The sequence below is a fragment of the Crocodylus porosus genome, unplaced genomic scaffold, assembly GCF_001723895.1.
Source record: "Crocodylus porosus isolate Cpor-Errol unplaced genomic scaffold, CroPor_comp1, whole genome shotgun sequence".
NCBI lineage: Eukaryota > Metazoa > Chordata > Crocodylia > Crocodylidae > Crocodylus > Crocodylus porosus.
The window spans coordinates 47608665-47624306 of record NW_017728918.1 but is presented as its reverse complement, the minus strand read 5'-3'; the positions used below and the strand labels follow the sequence as shown (position 1 = coordinate 47624306).

Here is a 15642-nt window from a genome sequence, read left to right as displayed (position 1 = left end):
GGGATGTGAGTGGGTATGGGGTTTGCAGGGGGAGGGTGGCTGGGGTGTGTGAGGAGGTGTGGGTGTGGGGGTCTGTGTATATGGCAATGCAAAGGGGGGTGCATGTGTATGGTGGGGTGTGCATGTGGGACTTGCCCTATGAACACACATGCTCTGCCCCTGCCTGTACACACACACACACACACACACTCTGCCCTTGCCTGCATACATGCACACTGTGCCCCCACCTACACATGCACACACACATTCTCTGCCCCTGCCTGCAGACAAACACATACTGCCTTTGCCTGTGCATACACACACACACTCTGAGCCTGTCTGAGTATGCACACACACACTCATACCACAGGGCAGGGGGAGGAAGTATGCAAATAGATGGGGGGTGGAATGGGCTCCTGCCTCCTGCTGCCAACTCCCTCTGGGTCCTACTGCCCCTGTGTCCTGTCATCTTTGACAGGCAGCCAGGAACAAATAACTATTAATTTACTACATTTTTTAGGGGTCCTGCTGGCCAGATAGAATGGCCTGGGGGGCTGGAACTGGCCCACAGGCCATATTTTGCCTACTCTGATCTAGTATGTAAAACACTCTATTATGTAAGATAGTTGAGCCCAAACCCTAGAGCCCATCTAGTATGTAAGACACTCTTTTAGGTTGCAGGAGAATGGGATTTGAATTCCATTAGGTTCAGAATCCTGTAAGGTCTTCTGCAAAAGTTGTGTGGTTCTAACACCAGCAAAATCAACTGCTCAGAAATAAAAGTTGCCATTTTTGTTGCAATTTGCATGGAACTAAATGTTTTTTTTGGTGTGAGTTAGACACATCACAGCTAGGCACTGGATGCTGACACGCTTAATAGACAGCTTTGAGTCAGGCATCTAACCTTCAAGGAGTGGGACTACAGATACATATTTTGGTATAGCATTTCTGGTTAGCTTACCATAGCTGGCTTCTGGGAGGAAGCTAATTCTCTCCACTGATTGTACTTGGATATTGTACACTCATCTCTCTCCATTTTGGATCACTCCAAAATGATTTGGGTATCACAGTGCGTAGGTGTCAAAAAGCATGATTTTGATATTTTTGTACCAACATTATTTCATTTCAAAACTTTTGTTTTAATATGTTTAGATTTTAATGGTGGAGAACCACACATGATACAATTATTGGCACAGTTATGAAGCAGTGAAAATTGTCATTGCTCTCAAATGGAGCTCTTTATTTTATAGAGCTGTGAGATTAAGCCGTATGTTCCAACATGATGGTTCACGTAATGCTGGATGTGCTGGATCCATTTGCAAAATTTGTCCTGTAATATGCAATAGAAAAACAACAAATTGTGTTCTCATACTGTAGTGCAGTTTAGGCTACATACAGCTGTTTAATTCATGTACTAGTTTCTTTTATATCTTTCATTACAGATCTATAATGTCCTAATGTGATGCTAGGGTCTGATGAAGTGAACTATATTCGATTCTAATGTATTCTGTTCAGAAAAGTGTTCTGTGTTCCCATATGGGCTCCAAATGGAACTAATTTCCTGTTTTTTCATTAAAAGTATGTGGCTTTTTGGTGTGAAATTTCACACGATTAATTCTAACATTCCTTGAATTTCCTAAATATTATCTCTTTTGTCGCTGGTTCTGTGTTTTAAATACAAAGACACTGAATGTGTATTTAAACTGAATGTTGACCATCTCAAATACACTGTTGATAATATCTTGTACATGTGGTCTATCATCACAAAACTTGGCAGAGAGGTGGATACTTTAACCTTTTAGGGTAAAAGCAATATTTATTTATTAAATATTTATTAAATATTTACATTTTTTTTTTTAAGTTGCATTTGCGGCTGCGTGGGACTATTATCTACACTATCAGTGAAAAATGATTTGTGCACAAATAATTGGCAGAGACGGGCACACACTCACATTTGATATATGTGTACAAATGTGTGATCAATAGGACTGGATAAATATTAGCCCAATTCATGGAGTGGGAGAGGGGAAAAGGAATTGGGGACCCATGTGAAACTGATAGGTGAAGCCAGGCATACCCTGATTGGGGGTGAAGATTAGGGTGGCTGATTTACACAGCAGATGGGGTTGACATCATCCAAAGCCTAAAAATATCTACAGTTCAGTCCTTGCCATTCCTTCATCTTTTTGTCCTGGGTTTGTTGTATATGCATTTATTTGTTTGTGTCATTAAAAATCAGTGACACACAACAAAACATGGAACCCAAAGACTAACAGCTGTACAAAACTAGTAGCCTTCCTCTGCACAAGTAAGGCAACCTATAAAACTGAAAAGGTTTTAGCTAAAATCCTATGAGCCCTATATGCCTTACCCTCATCTGAGCCTCACACCTCACAAAATAACTTTCTAAATAGATGGGTTTTGTAGTATGTCCCTGAGGCCATCAAAAATTAGGATTATATCTGACCAAGAGAAATAGTGGATTTCAAAATCAAGGCCCTCTCAGTTAATACAGGATTCCATTCCATGGCAGTGCCAGTTTAACTACCTCTCGTCTGTGGAAGAAGATTTATGAGAAGAGAATCAGGCTTTCAAGTTGAAGTATTGTGGTTTGCTAGTGAAAGAGCTATACAATACCAAATACACAACCACTCTGTATTCACATCATGTACATAAAAAATGAGCAGCACCTAATGTGGAATACTTGGCATCAAATTTTCCACAGTGACTAATAATAGACAAAAAATCCAAATCCATCTTTTTAGTATAACAACAAATACACTAACAAATGAACAATAAACTACAAATGAAGATGTTATAAAGGAAAATGTTAAAAGTCAAAATATATGCATATATTCATTCTAACGCTCTCTGGTAGTGAATAAGCTGCTAATCACCTTGACTGTCCAGTCACGTTACATTCAGAAGGCATACTCTGAGGACACCGGATAGTTGTTAAGTGAAGAGTGTGGTTTTCCTATAAGTTGGCCACGTCTACACAAGACGCTGACCACGCAGTAGCTCAATACTACTAAACAGCAGCATCATGTGGCAAAAACTGTGACATGATGCTACTGCACAGTAGTATTAGGCTACTGCACACTAGCATAAAAGACATTTGTCAGTGCTACTGCACAGCAACTTGGGTTACTGTGTAGTCATTTAGCACTTGTTTATACAAGTACTAAATGACTGCACAGTAACAACTGCGCAGTCAGCATCTCATGTAGAAGTGGCCATTATGTGGTAGTTCTCTGAGGGGAAATGCAATGTAAGTATGACTTCAGCAAGAGAACAAATTCTACTTCCACCTAAACCTGTGCAACCTGTCTGAATCATGTTTCTCTAGCTATAGAGGAGGCAAGAATATTTCCCTACCTCAGACATGTTTGTGATACTAAATATTACCAGTTACTCCGAACTCTTTAAAGTACAGGATATGATAAATTGTGTCCTATTAAGTCATTCAGTAGTCTTCTGAATTACAGCATAACTTGCATAATGTGTTTAGAAATCAGAAAATTGCATAACACAGGTTGTTAATACTTTGGGCCATCTCAGCTGCTGTCAGTGCTACACTGAAGCTGACATTGAATTTTCCTCAGTGAATAATAATAAACAGAAAAATCCAATATCCTGAAACTAACTAAGTCCAATTTAAGGTTGCCCATGGAGGTAAGGTATTCTGAGTAACAAAGTAAAGAGTTTCAAGGAGGTATGAACAGCTGAGAACAGGCCATTCATGCATGAATTAATCAGCATGTTTAGATTGGGTGGACTTCCTTTAAGAGATCAATAAGAAATGGCAAAGGACCGGTACAATTTTTACAACTTAAATGGCTGTTGACCTTACTCACGGATATCTTACGTAGCTTATTCTGTACCTTATCATATGCTTAGGGTGCAAACAGATGCCATTTTTTAAATGCTTCAAAAGCCCTTTAAATGTGTACATACCCTTTGCAGCACTCCAAAAGCAGCTGCATCTCTTAAAGATGGGGCCTGCAAAGCAGCACTGAGAATCTAATCAACTCTCCCTTTTCTCTGGGGAGAGAGGGGAAGCGGGGTGGAGCCTCAGGTTGCTGCAGCCCCCTGTTCAAACAGCAAATGTTGAGGAAATTATACTAATAGCCATGATGTATATAGTAGAAATGTTGTGTATAGTTATTTCTTTCTGCATGTAGTTTTAGTCTTTATTGAAACACAGGTTACATCTCCTTTGCAGGACATTTCAGAAGGAATACATGAATATAAGGGTCATGGCTATTTTATGTTAGTACCTTATACATGTTAATGGTACTAAGCTGGCTTTCAATGGGAGCACCATAAAGCCTCTTAATAAAATAATAATTGAATGCTCTCAGAAAACAATATGGGAAATAACAAAACATAGTAGTACTATATTTACACACATACTACATACTACAAAAATATAGCCTTCCAAAATTGAGGTTCATGTCTTAAGCACAGCCGATTTTTATGTCCAGAATAGAAGCATGGAGATGTTGGAAGATAGCCACTGCTGCTTTTCTTTCTCTTCTTTGCAGCATGTGCATGGAGGGAGGGACAGAACTGAGGAGCACCAGTTCTGACATGGAGGATGCAATGATGCAGTTGCACCCACCTTATTTCATGCCCCACCCAAAGTTTAAAACCCTCCTGGCCATTGTCACATTTGTGTTCAAGCACTGCTGAGGGAGCCAACTGATTCATGCCCCAGCTTTGCAGCTTAGCTTGTTTGAAAATTCTAAATTTGCCCATGGAGTCTAGTAGCAAAAGCTACGGTTTCAGCTTTTTGGCTAAGCAGTCAAGAACTACTGTTAAGTCAGCTGTGAAGGGGTTAAAACTAATAGCTTCTGCCTGATCAGGAAATGAAGGATGAGTGATTTGAAAATTAGGCTGCTCTATGCAGCCATAAATCTGGAGAAAAAAATGTTTTCTTCTTTCTGTCTTCACGGAAACAATGTGTATGTCTTATTTGGGAGTATGTGATATCCAAGAAAATATGGTATAAATTCCAAAATGACAGCATAACATTTGCACATCTCTACTTTTCCACACATAAAAACAAGTGTCCCTCTTTCATTTAGAGATGGTGCATCAGTCTTTATTAAAAAAAAGTCAAAGTCCTCTCATATCTAGAACATTGCTACTCCTTATTGCATAGTGGAATGATATGACTTGCATCATGGTCGAGTGCATTTGACCTTGCTGCCTGCGTTCAGCAGTCCAGATTGAGTCCAATTCTATTTTTTCAAAGGATAAGGTCTACTCTGCCAGTTTGTAAAAGATCCATGCAGTGCTGTCTGGGAGATAGGGAAAAAGAAAAATGAAAATCAGTTCACCTTATCCATAATTACAGAGGCCCAGCCTTTTTCTGCCTACTAACTAACACTGGAGGAAAAAAGGAATCATGAATGTTTCTTCACCTTTGCTCCTATAACAGAGGTGACCTAAACCCTGCAACAGATATAGATGGATCCCTGTGCACAGCCTGTTTACTAATCAGTAGATAGTGGTCAGAACGAAAACGTAAAATAACGTAGAAATGTGTATTGGCTAAAGTCTAATCTTTTTTCCTCTCATTTGCTGTTAACAAACTTAGAGTTGTTTTACTTCCAGAAAAAAATATCATTTTTTTTGTTTAAAACAAATGCTTTATTCACTTTCCAGTTCAATTTTGTTGGGAAATTGCTTGGACCACGAGGAAACTCCTTGAAGAGGTTGCAAGAAGAGACAGGTGCAAAAATGTCTATCCTGGGCAAAGGCTCTATGAGGGACAAAGCTAAGGTATTGTATTCTCAATTCTGACCTTAAGTAGTGTTTAATGTAGACACAGTGTCTAGCTTGAGTCCTAATTGGTAATTTTATGTTCAAAAAGCACTCATTAAATTTTACAAGAAAACTGTTCTTATTTTCTACAAGCAAGATTTTGTTGACACAGACATATATAAATACATGTGGTGAATTTTATTTTTGACCCTTGTGCTATGTAACATTTCCTTGGGAATGTTGTATTTCAATATTTATTAATGAGACTGATTCAAGACAAAGAGTTTCAATATCGTAGAATAAATATTTTAAACAGTACTACAAAGGATGTTTTATGGATATGAATATCCATACCAATGATGTGGTAGATGTTCTATCCTTGATATTTAGAATTTCTACTTGGTCATACCAATACTTCTTAAGGGCCATATTTATAAAAATAAGGCAATTTGTACTTAAATTTGAATGAAAGAATGTCTTTTTACCTTGTCTTTTTACCTCACTGCAAGTTATGATCTAACCTTGACATGTAATAATAACTATTAATTTTACTGATCTATATTTTACATTATTTCATTAACGACTTGCATGATTCAGTGGCTTTCTTTGTCAGCACTTCCATTTGTCTCAGCAGTTAAAACAGAAGAAAAATATAGCTGAGGACCAGAATGAAATGAACTTATCAGCATTTTGCCATTTTTATGAGTAACATTACTTGGTTTGGGTGATATGCTCTCTTCATATTGCCAATCACATTTGCACTAAGAGACCTCCATTTACAGAATTAAATAAATGAACAAACATCACAGCCAAGATGTTGCTACTTATGTGAACAATATTATTTGTTTACAATTTAAAATCTTCCTGTTCATTGTGTCTCCAATCCAATCTTTCTATATGGTCTGTTCCCAGAAATCTGCACACCCCACTGCTTCTGGTGCTGATGTTGCCAGATCTTGTGGGGTGCATTGTGGTGCAATTTAAAATAAATTTCCCATATAGACTGTTTTCATATTTTGCACAGACTTTTGTAAAGCATTGATCAGAGAAACAATTTAATAATCTATGTAGCAACCTTGATTTTTATGACATTGAAAGTTGATTACATCAAATATTTATGACCGTTGACACTTTTGGAACTATATAAATAACTCCCCATAGCAGTGAATGTATATGCTGCCACATAGCACTAACATGCATCTCAGTTGAATCTACCAGCTCTCTTCCCAACCACCACACAAACTGTAAAAGAATTGTATGGAGAGGTCATACAAAAAACTAGAACTCTTGGTTCCAAAATGATACCTTTTATTAGACCAACTGGGAAATTGCAAGAAAATTGTCCTTTTCTGCAAGCTTTCGGGAATCAAAGTCCCTTTGTCAGGCTCTGGGAAAAGTATAGATGGTACAAGATAGTAAAAAGTCCCCATAGGTAGGAAATAAATATCATTTTTGCACTGAGGGTACTGAAGATGGAAGGCTGTTCCTCTGGGTCCATGCAAGTGCCTTTGTGAACTGTGCTGAGTATCTCTTCGATGTGTAGATCAGGTAGAATTCCTTCCCTGGAGGTGTGAATGGCAGGCAGGGAAGTAAAAAATCTTTCTTGTTCTGCAATGAAGTTCAAAATCCAAAATTGGCTAGCATTCAGCATCTTCCATGTGTCAGGGGTGTACTTGGTAGCTGTGGTGGTCTGAGACAAAAAGACATACAAAAAGCTAGAGCTCTTAGTTCCAAAATGATATTTTTTATTAGATCAACTGGGAAATCACAAGACAACTGTCCTTTTCTGCAAGCTTTTGGGATAGTTTCATAGTAGGTACAGTTGGAAGAGAACTGAGCAGATCATCAAGTCCGACACCCTGCCATGGGCAGGAAAGGAAGCTGGGGTCAAATGACCCCAGCTAGGTGGCTGTCTAGCCTCCTTTTGAAGTCCCCCAGGGTAGGGGCAAGCACCACTTCCCTTGGAAGTTGGTTCCAGATCCTAGCCGCCCTGACTGTGAAGTAGTGCCTCCTGTTATCTAGCCTGAATCTACTCTCAGTCAACTTATGGCCGTTATTGCTTATTACTCCTGGTAGTGCTAGGGGGAACAGGGACTCTCCCATAGCCTGCTGGCTGGTCCTCCTTGGCCAGTTTGTAGACAGCCACCAAATCCCCTCTCAGCCTTCTCTTGTGGAGGCTGAACAGGTTCAGGTCCCATAGCCTCTGCTCGTAGGGCCTGCCTTGCTGTCCCCTGATCATGTCAGTGGCCCTCCTCTGGACCCTCTCGATGCTGTCCACATCCCGCCTGAAGTGCAGCACCCAGAACTGGGCACAGTACTCCAACTGTGGCCTGACCAGTGTCAGCTAGAGGAGGATCACCTCCCTGGACCTGCTCATGATGCATCTGTGGATGCATGACAAGGTGCGGTTAGCCTTCCTGACTATGTCCCCACATTGGTGGCCCATGTTCATTTTGGAATCAGTAATGACACCAAGATCCTTTCAGCCTCTGTGCTGACTAGAAGGGAGTTCCTCACCTGTAAGTATGGTGCTGGTTCTTCCTCCCGAGGTGCAGTACCTTGCACTTGTCAGTATTGAATCCCATCTGTTCTCATCTGCATACCCCTGTAACCTAGATCTAGCTGTAGTCTGTCCCTATCCTCCAGTGTGTCCACTTCTCCCCACATTTTAGTGTCATCCACGAATCTGAACAAGGTGTTTTTCACCCCCTTGTCCAAGTCACTGATGAAGATGTTGAACAGTGCAGGCCCGAGCCCTGGGGGACCCCACTGCCCACATCCCTCCTGGTCGAAAAAGACCCATCTACCACCACTCTCTGGGTGTGGCCCTCCAGCCAATTTGTGACCCATCTGACTGTGTAGGCATAGATACCACAGTCGCCTAATTTCTGAATGAGAATGGAGTGAGAGACAGTATCAAAGACCTTCCTAAAGTCCAGAAAGGCTACGTCCATGGCAACACCTGTGTCCAAGGATTTTGTGACCTGGTCATAGAAGGCCACCACGTTGGTCTGACAGGACCTGCCTTGAATGAACCCGTGTTAGTTGCCCTTAAGCACGATCTCCCTTGCTAGTCCCTCACGGATGTGCTCCTGGATAATTTTCTCAAAGAGCTTCCCCAGGATTGAGGTAAAACTAACAGGCCTGTAGTTTCCTGGGTCCTCCTTCCTCCCTTTTTTGTAAATGGGGATCACATTGGCCATTTTCCAGGCCTCCGGCACCTCACCAGACCATCATGAGTAAAGAAGCTGTGCCAGGGGTCCCGCAATGACCTCTGCTAATTCCCTCAGCACTCTGGGGTGGAGATCGTCAGGAAGTGCTGACTTGAACACATCTAGACCCACCAGAAGTTCCCTTACTAGGTCCTCACAGACCCTGGGCCTGGCAGCACCTCCCCTGGGTCTGTTTGAGATCCCAGTGGGAGGGGAGATCCCAGTGGGGGGGGATGTCCCAGTCCCTGATCAAAAAGATGGAGGCAAAGAAATTGTTAAAGAGGTTAGCTTTGTCATCTGGTGTGACCACCAGATTTCCTAGCATATGCTGCAGAGGCCCTACATTGCCTGGTACCTTCTTTTTACCCCCTATGTATTTAAAAAAGGACTTCTTGTTATCCTTAATCTGGGTTGCTAGTCCCAGTTCCATCTCCACCTTAGCTTTCCTAATAGCCCCCCTACAATCTTGGGCAATGGAGGTGTAATCCTCCTTGGTGATGTCCCCTCCCTTCCATTGGGTGTACACTTCCTTTTTAGCTTTGAGATGTTCATGGATGCTTTTGGTGAGCCATGGAGGCTTTTGAGCACTCTTGCCCCCTTTGATCCACGTGGTGATTGTTACCCTTTGGGCTTGGAGGATCATCTCCTTATGGAATGACCACTCTTCCTGGACTCCCAACTCCCCTCCCCTCCGGAACCTCAGTACCTCCCCAACTAGTCTCTTTACCTCATTGAAATCTGCCTTCCTGAAGTCTAGGGCTGTTGCCTTGCTGCAGGCCTTTGACACACTGCGCTGGATGGTGAATTCCAGTAGGCAATGATTACTATCGCCCAGGTGGTCAAAAACCCACAGTCTACTCACCAGGTCATTGCCCATGGCCAGAACCAGGTCCAACAAGACATTTCCTGTGGTGGGACTGTGCACCTCCTGGGTTAAATGGAGGTCCTATAACTTGGCTAGGAACCTACGTGAATGGTCAGACCTGGCTTGGGATAAAAGTCCCGAAAACTTGCATGGAGTGGGGCATGTTAGGGGCCTGTATTAACATAAGGGGGAATATTTACAACAGAGAGACAAAGTCCTCTCATCTTTAGATCAGTTTCCCCACCTATTATAACTCTTCAGTGGGTGAGTTTACACAAGAAAACTAACTGCACAGCTGCATGCTGGGAAGAAACCATGCTAATACACTGCTGAGCAGTAGTATTAGGCTACTGTGCAGTAACTGTCACTAAAAACCTTTGCACTGGCATTACCATGCAGTAGCACAAGTTACTGTGGGAGGCACAACTTGCCACCCCCATGGTTGCTGGACAGGCAGGAAATTGTGGCCACTGCAGGGCCCCTGGGGCAAAGGCAGAGCAGAGAGCCCTGAGCATACAGCAAGCAGCCTGCATCCACCCTCTGCACAAATATAGGGGGACACATGGCCCCCCATGCCACCCTTGGAGGTGCACACAGTGACAGGGAGCCACCCCTTCCTCCCCACCCCCTGGATGAGCTGCCCACGGCTCTGTCCTACTCCCTGCCCTGGCCCTGGGTCCCATGCACTGCGCTCACTAGGTAGCCCCAGCCAAATCCCCTGCTCCACTCCCTCCCTCACCATGGTGGTCTTGATCTGCCCCCCCCACACCCCTTCTCCTCCATACACTTACCTGCAGAGAACTTCTCCACATGCTGCCCAGCTGTGTTCCAAGTCATGTGCATAGGTTACGCTGCACACAGGCACACAGAACCCCTTGCATCTTGCTCCTGGCAGCCCCTTGCAGGCTACAACACTGCCCACCCGCAAGGGGAAAACTGCTGTTTCCCATGGGAACTCAGGCATCTGGGGGCCCCTGAATGGCAAGGGCCCCGGCCCTGCCAGTCCATGCATTAGTCTTAAGATCAGCAACCATCAGTATACCGCCATCATTAGCAGGGATCCTAGATTTCTGTTAACTGCAGAAAAGCCTGGACTTCATGATTATCAGTGATCTACACATCCCACAGCAAGCAGCACCATTTCTGCTCTCTGTTTTGGCTGAGAGGCAAAAACCATGGCAAAAATAAGAGAATCAGCTATGAGATAAAAGCCCCCCGTGAAATGTATGAGCTATACAGAAGCTAGGGAAGCCGAGCCAAACTGACATGATTCCACTTTTGATAAAGCATTGTTTTTTGTTTCTTTTGGGGTTGTTGTTTTCTTGTTTTTTTTGGGGGGGGGGGAGGGTTCCCATGTTTGTCAGCTTCCATAGTGATCACTGTGAATAGTGCCCATAAGAGAACAGCTGGTTTCAAATGAGATTTATGACAGGTTTAAAATAACTAGCTTTCCATCTTGAGATTCTCATTATCATTCTGACTTATATGATGCCATTAAAGCTTGTCACTTCTGTAGTGCTACAGTATTATAAACATGCTAAACCATTCATCAGAAGAGATAGTGATGAGATTTAGCCTAGTCATTTTAAATTGCTTAACTTCCAATACTTTCTTACCCACCCCCACTTCTTCATCCAAAGTGCATGGAAGACAGTTGTGAAAGTAAAGAATTAAGATCAGTAAACAAAAAACCTTAATTATAAGCAGAATCAGTTGCTGGAAATTGCGTAAAATGTGACTCAAATTAGACCCCTTCCTTCCATGTATTGCATCTCCCTCTGTTGAGTAGTTATGTACCCCATAGGGCTAGGTTATCTATTTTATGTGGCCAGGAGTTTTCTTCAAGTCAGACAAACTGCCAAATGGTTTATGTTTGGAGTGGTTATAATGGGGGAGCCTTCTTTTGCCACCACATTCTGTAGAAGGCAAAAGATGAAAATGCAATCTTTGGATGACCTCTCCATATCCCTGTTATCTGTTGTTTCTTTATAAGAATTATGCCCTCTAATAATGATCTTAATGTAAATTTTAAATATTTTTATTGTTTAACTAATTCAGAATATGTCTTAAGAATACAGATTGGGGCTTCAAGCCAGCTGTGAATTAATCTTCTCAGGGAAATAAAGCACATGTCATATGCTACTACATTCATGTCTAGCATATCATGGATGCCTGCAACATGCCCTCTGTTTCACTGGCATACATGCTGCTTTCATTGAAGGTTGTATGTTGGTAGGGTAATTCTGACCCTTGTAACTGTGCAGTATTAGGGCCCTAGAATTTTGCCCATTTCCTCCACCATGTTGAGCTTTGGCATCATCACACTTATACACCAAATAAAGAGCTGAATCCAAATGCTAAAGCACTGTGACAGAAGGTCCACTTTGAGTCCCTGAGATTTTAACATAAGTTAATGTATTTCATGCCAAAACTGAAAGGGAAGAGAAATACTTTTTATCCCATCCTTCTATCATAAGGACTCCAGATTAGGAGCCATTTTACCAATCTGGACTGTCATCTTTAGCCATGGACTGGCATTAGATTTGTGTTGGAGAACAAAACCTTTCTCCCAGCACAAAAAGAGAGCATCAAGACATTCAACAGGTTTCTTGTGGAAGAGAACTGAGTCTTCCATAAGAAAGTTCTCCCTCTTCTGACCAGGAAGATCTTTCCCCTTTCCCAGACTAACTTAAGTGACCATATACTTCTCTTGGGTATTGAGAACACTCAGTATCCCACAGTTCTCTGCTTCCACTCCCTCCTTCCAAGGGAAAAGGCAAGAGGGAGGGAGAGCACTGGCTCCTTGATAGCCCAGCCAGGGGCAAGCTGTCAGGGTGCCCTGTGAGGAACCAGTTGTGGATACCAGTGTCCCCACAGACACTAAACGGAGCCTGAATTTAATTCTGTGAAATTCTTAGTGCTATAAATGAGGCCTATGACCTCTATTTTAAACTCATGCACTTTCTGCAGGTTCTGTTTTAGATAGCTGCACTTTTTCAGAAATGAAAGAATGAATTCAAGTAACTTGCTAAGATAGAGCAACTGTACAGCAAGGAATGCACTAAGGGAAGCCAGAGATATGGCATTTTAAATTGTGTACAGCATGGTTAGTAGAATGCATTGGGGTCTTGCTTGGTGCAATACTGACCAAAGTTGTTTAAGTTATTTACACTACTTGGGGTGGGGGGAGTGGGAGGGGAGAGTCAGTAACTAAGCATAAATGTGATAGTTCAGAATACAGGAAGCTATCATTTAATACTTTTGTAATTCATGTTCTATGTTCACCTTCTTTGTCAAGGGTAATTAAAAAGGGCTTTATGAGCCAAACCTTACTTGTTAGGCTTTATCTTGATAGAAAGGGACAACTGGACAGTCACCAGAACCAGGGGGGGAAATATCCCTCATGATATCTATTATTTTTGTTATTAATGAGAATATGTAAGATTACCTGCTATGAGTATTGTCACAATTCTCATTGAAGGTGGCATGTTGTATATTATTAATGGTGGAAATAGATTTGTGAGAAAAGGCAGGTGATACCAGGATCCCAGTTAACAGTAAAAGTGATGAACATGGGATAGTAACATTAAAAAAATGTGTAGGGGAAGAATATATAAAATTGAGGTAGCGGGTAGTTAGTTTTCATGGGCAAGACAGCAGAAGGACAAAATCCTTTTCTAGCTATATCTTTTTTATTTTATATGTATATCTATGTCAAGGATGGTTTGAGCAGAGGTGGACAACTTTTTTTTAATAAATTATAAGTTTGCTGAAGAATTGAAATTCAAAGAAATCGAAGCTTTGTGTGATATGGTTTTGAATTCAGATAATATTTTTTATCTAAGGAAAAAAGAGGTAAACTTTGTTTTTTAAACATCAAAACATTGTGTTTGGGATATTTTCAAAACAAAACTTTTATTTCTTCCGTTACAGAAAGGTATTATTTCCATTAAAGTTGAGTTATGTTTAAGAGAAAAAAGTTTCAAAATATTTTTTTGACCTTGTCAAATGAAATGCTTGAGGTTGACCAAAATAAAATTGCATTTTTTTTTTTTTTTTTTTGCCTATTTTGAGTTTAAATGGAAATTACAGTACTTGGTTAGAACCTCCCAATATTGATGGTCAACTGGTACCTCAATCTAAAGTCTTACATTTTATGTAGAGAGAACCTGTCAACCTTTGTTTAATACACCAATTTGTGTTTAATACAGTTTTTAATTCATTTAATCTAATTCTGAAATTTTGAATTTATTCTTTTCTCTGAGTTGTTTCCCAAAGACCTTGCAAATGTCGTCTGATTTTTATTTCATGTCTGCATCCTTCTCCATTGCTCAACTGAGCTGTTAGTTAGAGCTGAGACTTCATTTGTGCTTCTTACAATTCTCGTTTTTAAAAAACCCTATTTTGTCCCTATATGCAATTATGTTAAATTACAGAATAAACTTGCAGTTCAAGTTAGAAAGTCACATTAGAAGCTGTTTGCTCATCAGTGTTGTCTTTGTTAGTTACTGAACTGACTTAAATTGTTTCCCCTTGTCAAGTCTCAGGTACTAGAACAAAAATCCAAGCAACTGCTTCAAACTTGAACACTCCCCCTTGGGGTCATTATATTGCTGTCAAGCCAGCTTCCTGCTCTCTGGCTCTCTCAGCTTCCTGAGCGCCTGCCATGGCTTCCAGCTGGCATTCCCTATCAACCTAAGCTGGCAGGAGCTCCTTTTCCAGCAGAGTTCATGGCTACACTGCCCCTGTGCCTCAGGTTCCAGGCTTATATCCTCTGGCTCCTTCCCTTCTGTTCAGGTGCTCCCCTGATTGGCTGCAGGTATTCCCCATCAGCCTCTAGGATGGCTTGCTTCCAGCTCCCTGCTACCTTATCAGGGTTGTGCCCTACTTCCCTACTGCTAAGTAGCTAGTTGCAAAACAGGCACTTGCAGCCTATAGGCGCCTGACTGCCTACTCCCCTGCAGGTAGCCCATAATTTGCAGTCTTCCGCTATATGGTGGACATTCCTGCTGCATCTTCTCCTGTAAAGTAACAGGAGCCCCTTGGCTCCCTGTACAGTCATGTCATTTGAAAATGTTGTACAGACATAAACATAACCCTTAAGCCCAGTACAGGGTATTAAGGTTTTCCAGGCCCCATTTTATACGCTGCTCAAAAGAACTTCATGTTTACATTTCCTAGTTCTCACCAATTACTAAAACATCTTTAGATGACAATATCCATATCCTACTTCTTGACTATTAGGGCACCCTTCCTACCAAATAAGGACAAATGGTTGCTAGGTCACTTTGATCTTTGTTGTGGTGTTCTTTACTGGTCTTATCAATTAATTTCCTATCTGTTGGCTTTGGAGGCAACTCTGAAACTAACATGCTACTTTTCCAGCAGTTTGGTGTAAGCCATGTATAGTATTCCTAGTTTTGTATTCACTGGGGCCTACTTCGGTTTATGCTGTTAGCAGGGCCACTGTGTGATTTGTATATGCACTGATCAATGGTTGCATTAATCCATACTCCAGGGGGCCTACAATTATAATGGCTTAATTACCAACTGCTGTAGGCCTTTGCAATGTCTGTTTACAACAGTACAGTGTGAGTAGAAAGTGTGAAACTACTAAATCTAAATGGGAATAGTTTGAACAGGTGCATTACACAAGGTGCAAATTAATAGAGAGCTCTACGAAACACTGAGCACTTTTCTCAGCATTTTGTTTCTCCTCACACATTCATTTTTCCCTGCATAATTCCATTCTTTTCAGTAGACTTGCTTCACATGTATACCTGTGTGAGAAGTCAGTCAAGCTAAATGTATTAT

At 41.5% G+C, this 15642-nt stretch overlaps 1 protein-coding gene across 1 annotated transcript in view; it reads left to right on the top strand.

The window, feature by feature from the left end:
* KHDRBS2 (KH RNA binding domain containing, signal transduction associated 2) overlaps positions 1 to 15642 on the top strand; it is a 739858-nt gene that overhangs the window by 247359 nt on the left and 476857 nt on the right. Inside the window, exon 3 of the mRNA XM_019537588.1 lies at positions 5653 to 5769. Within this exon, the coding sequence (XP_019393133.1) occupies positions 5653 to 5769 (117 nt within the window). The remainder of the gene's footprint in view (positions 1 to 5652; positions 5770 to 15642) is intronic.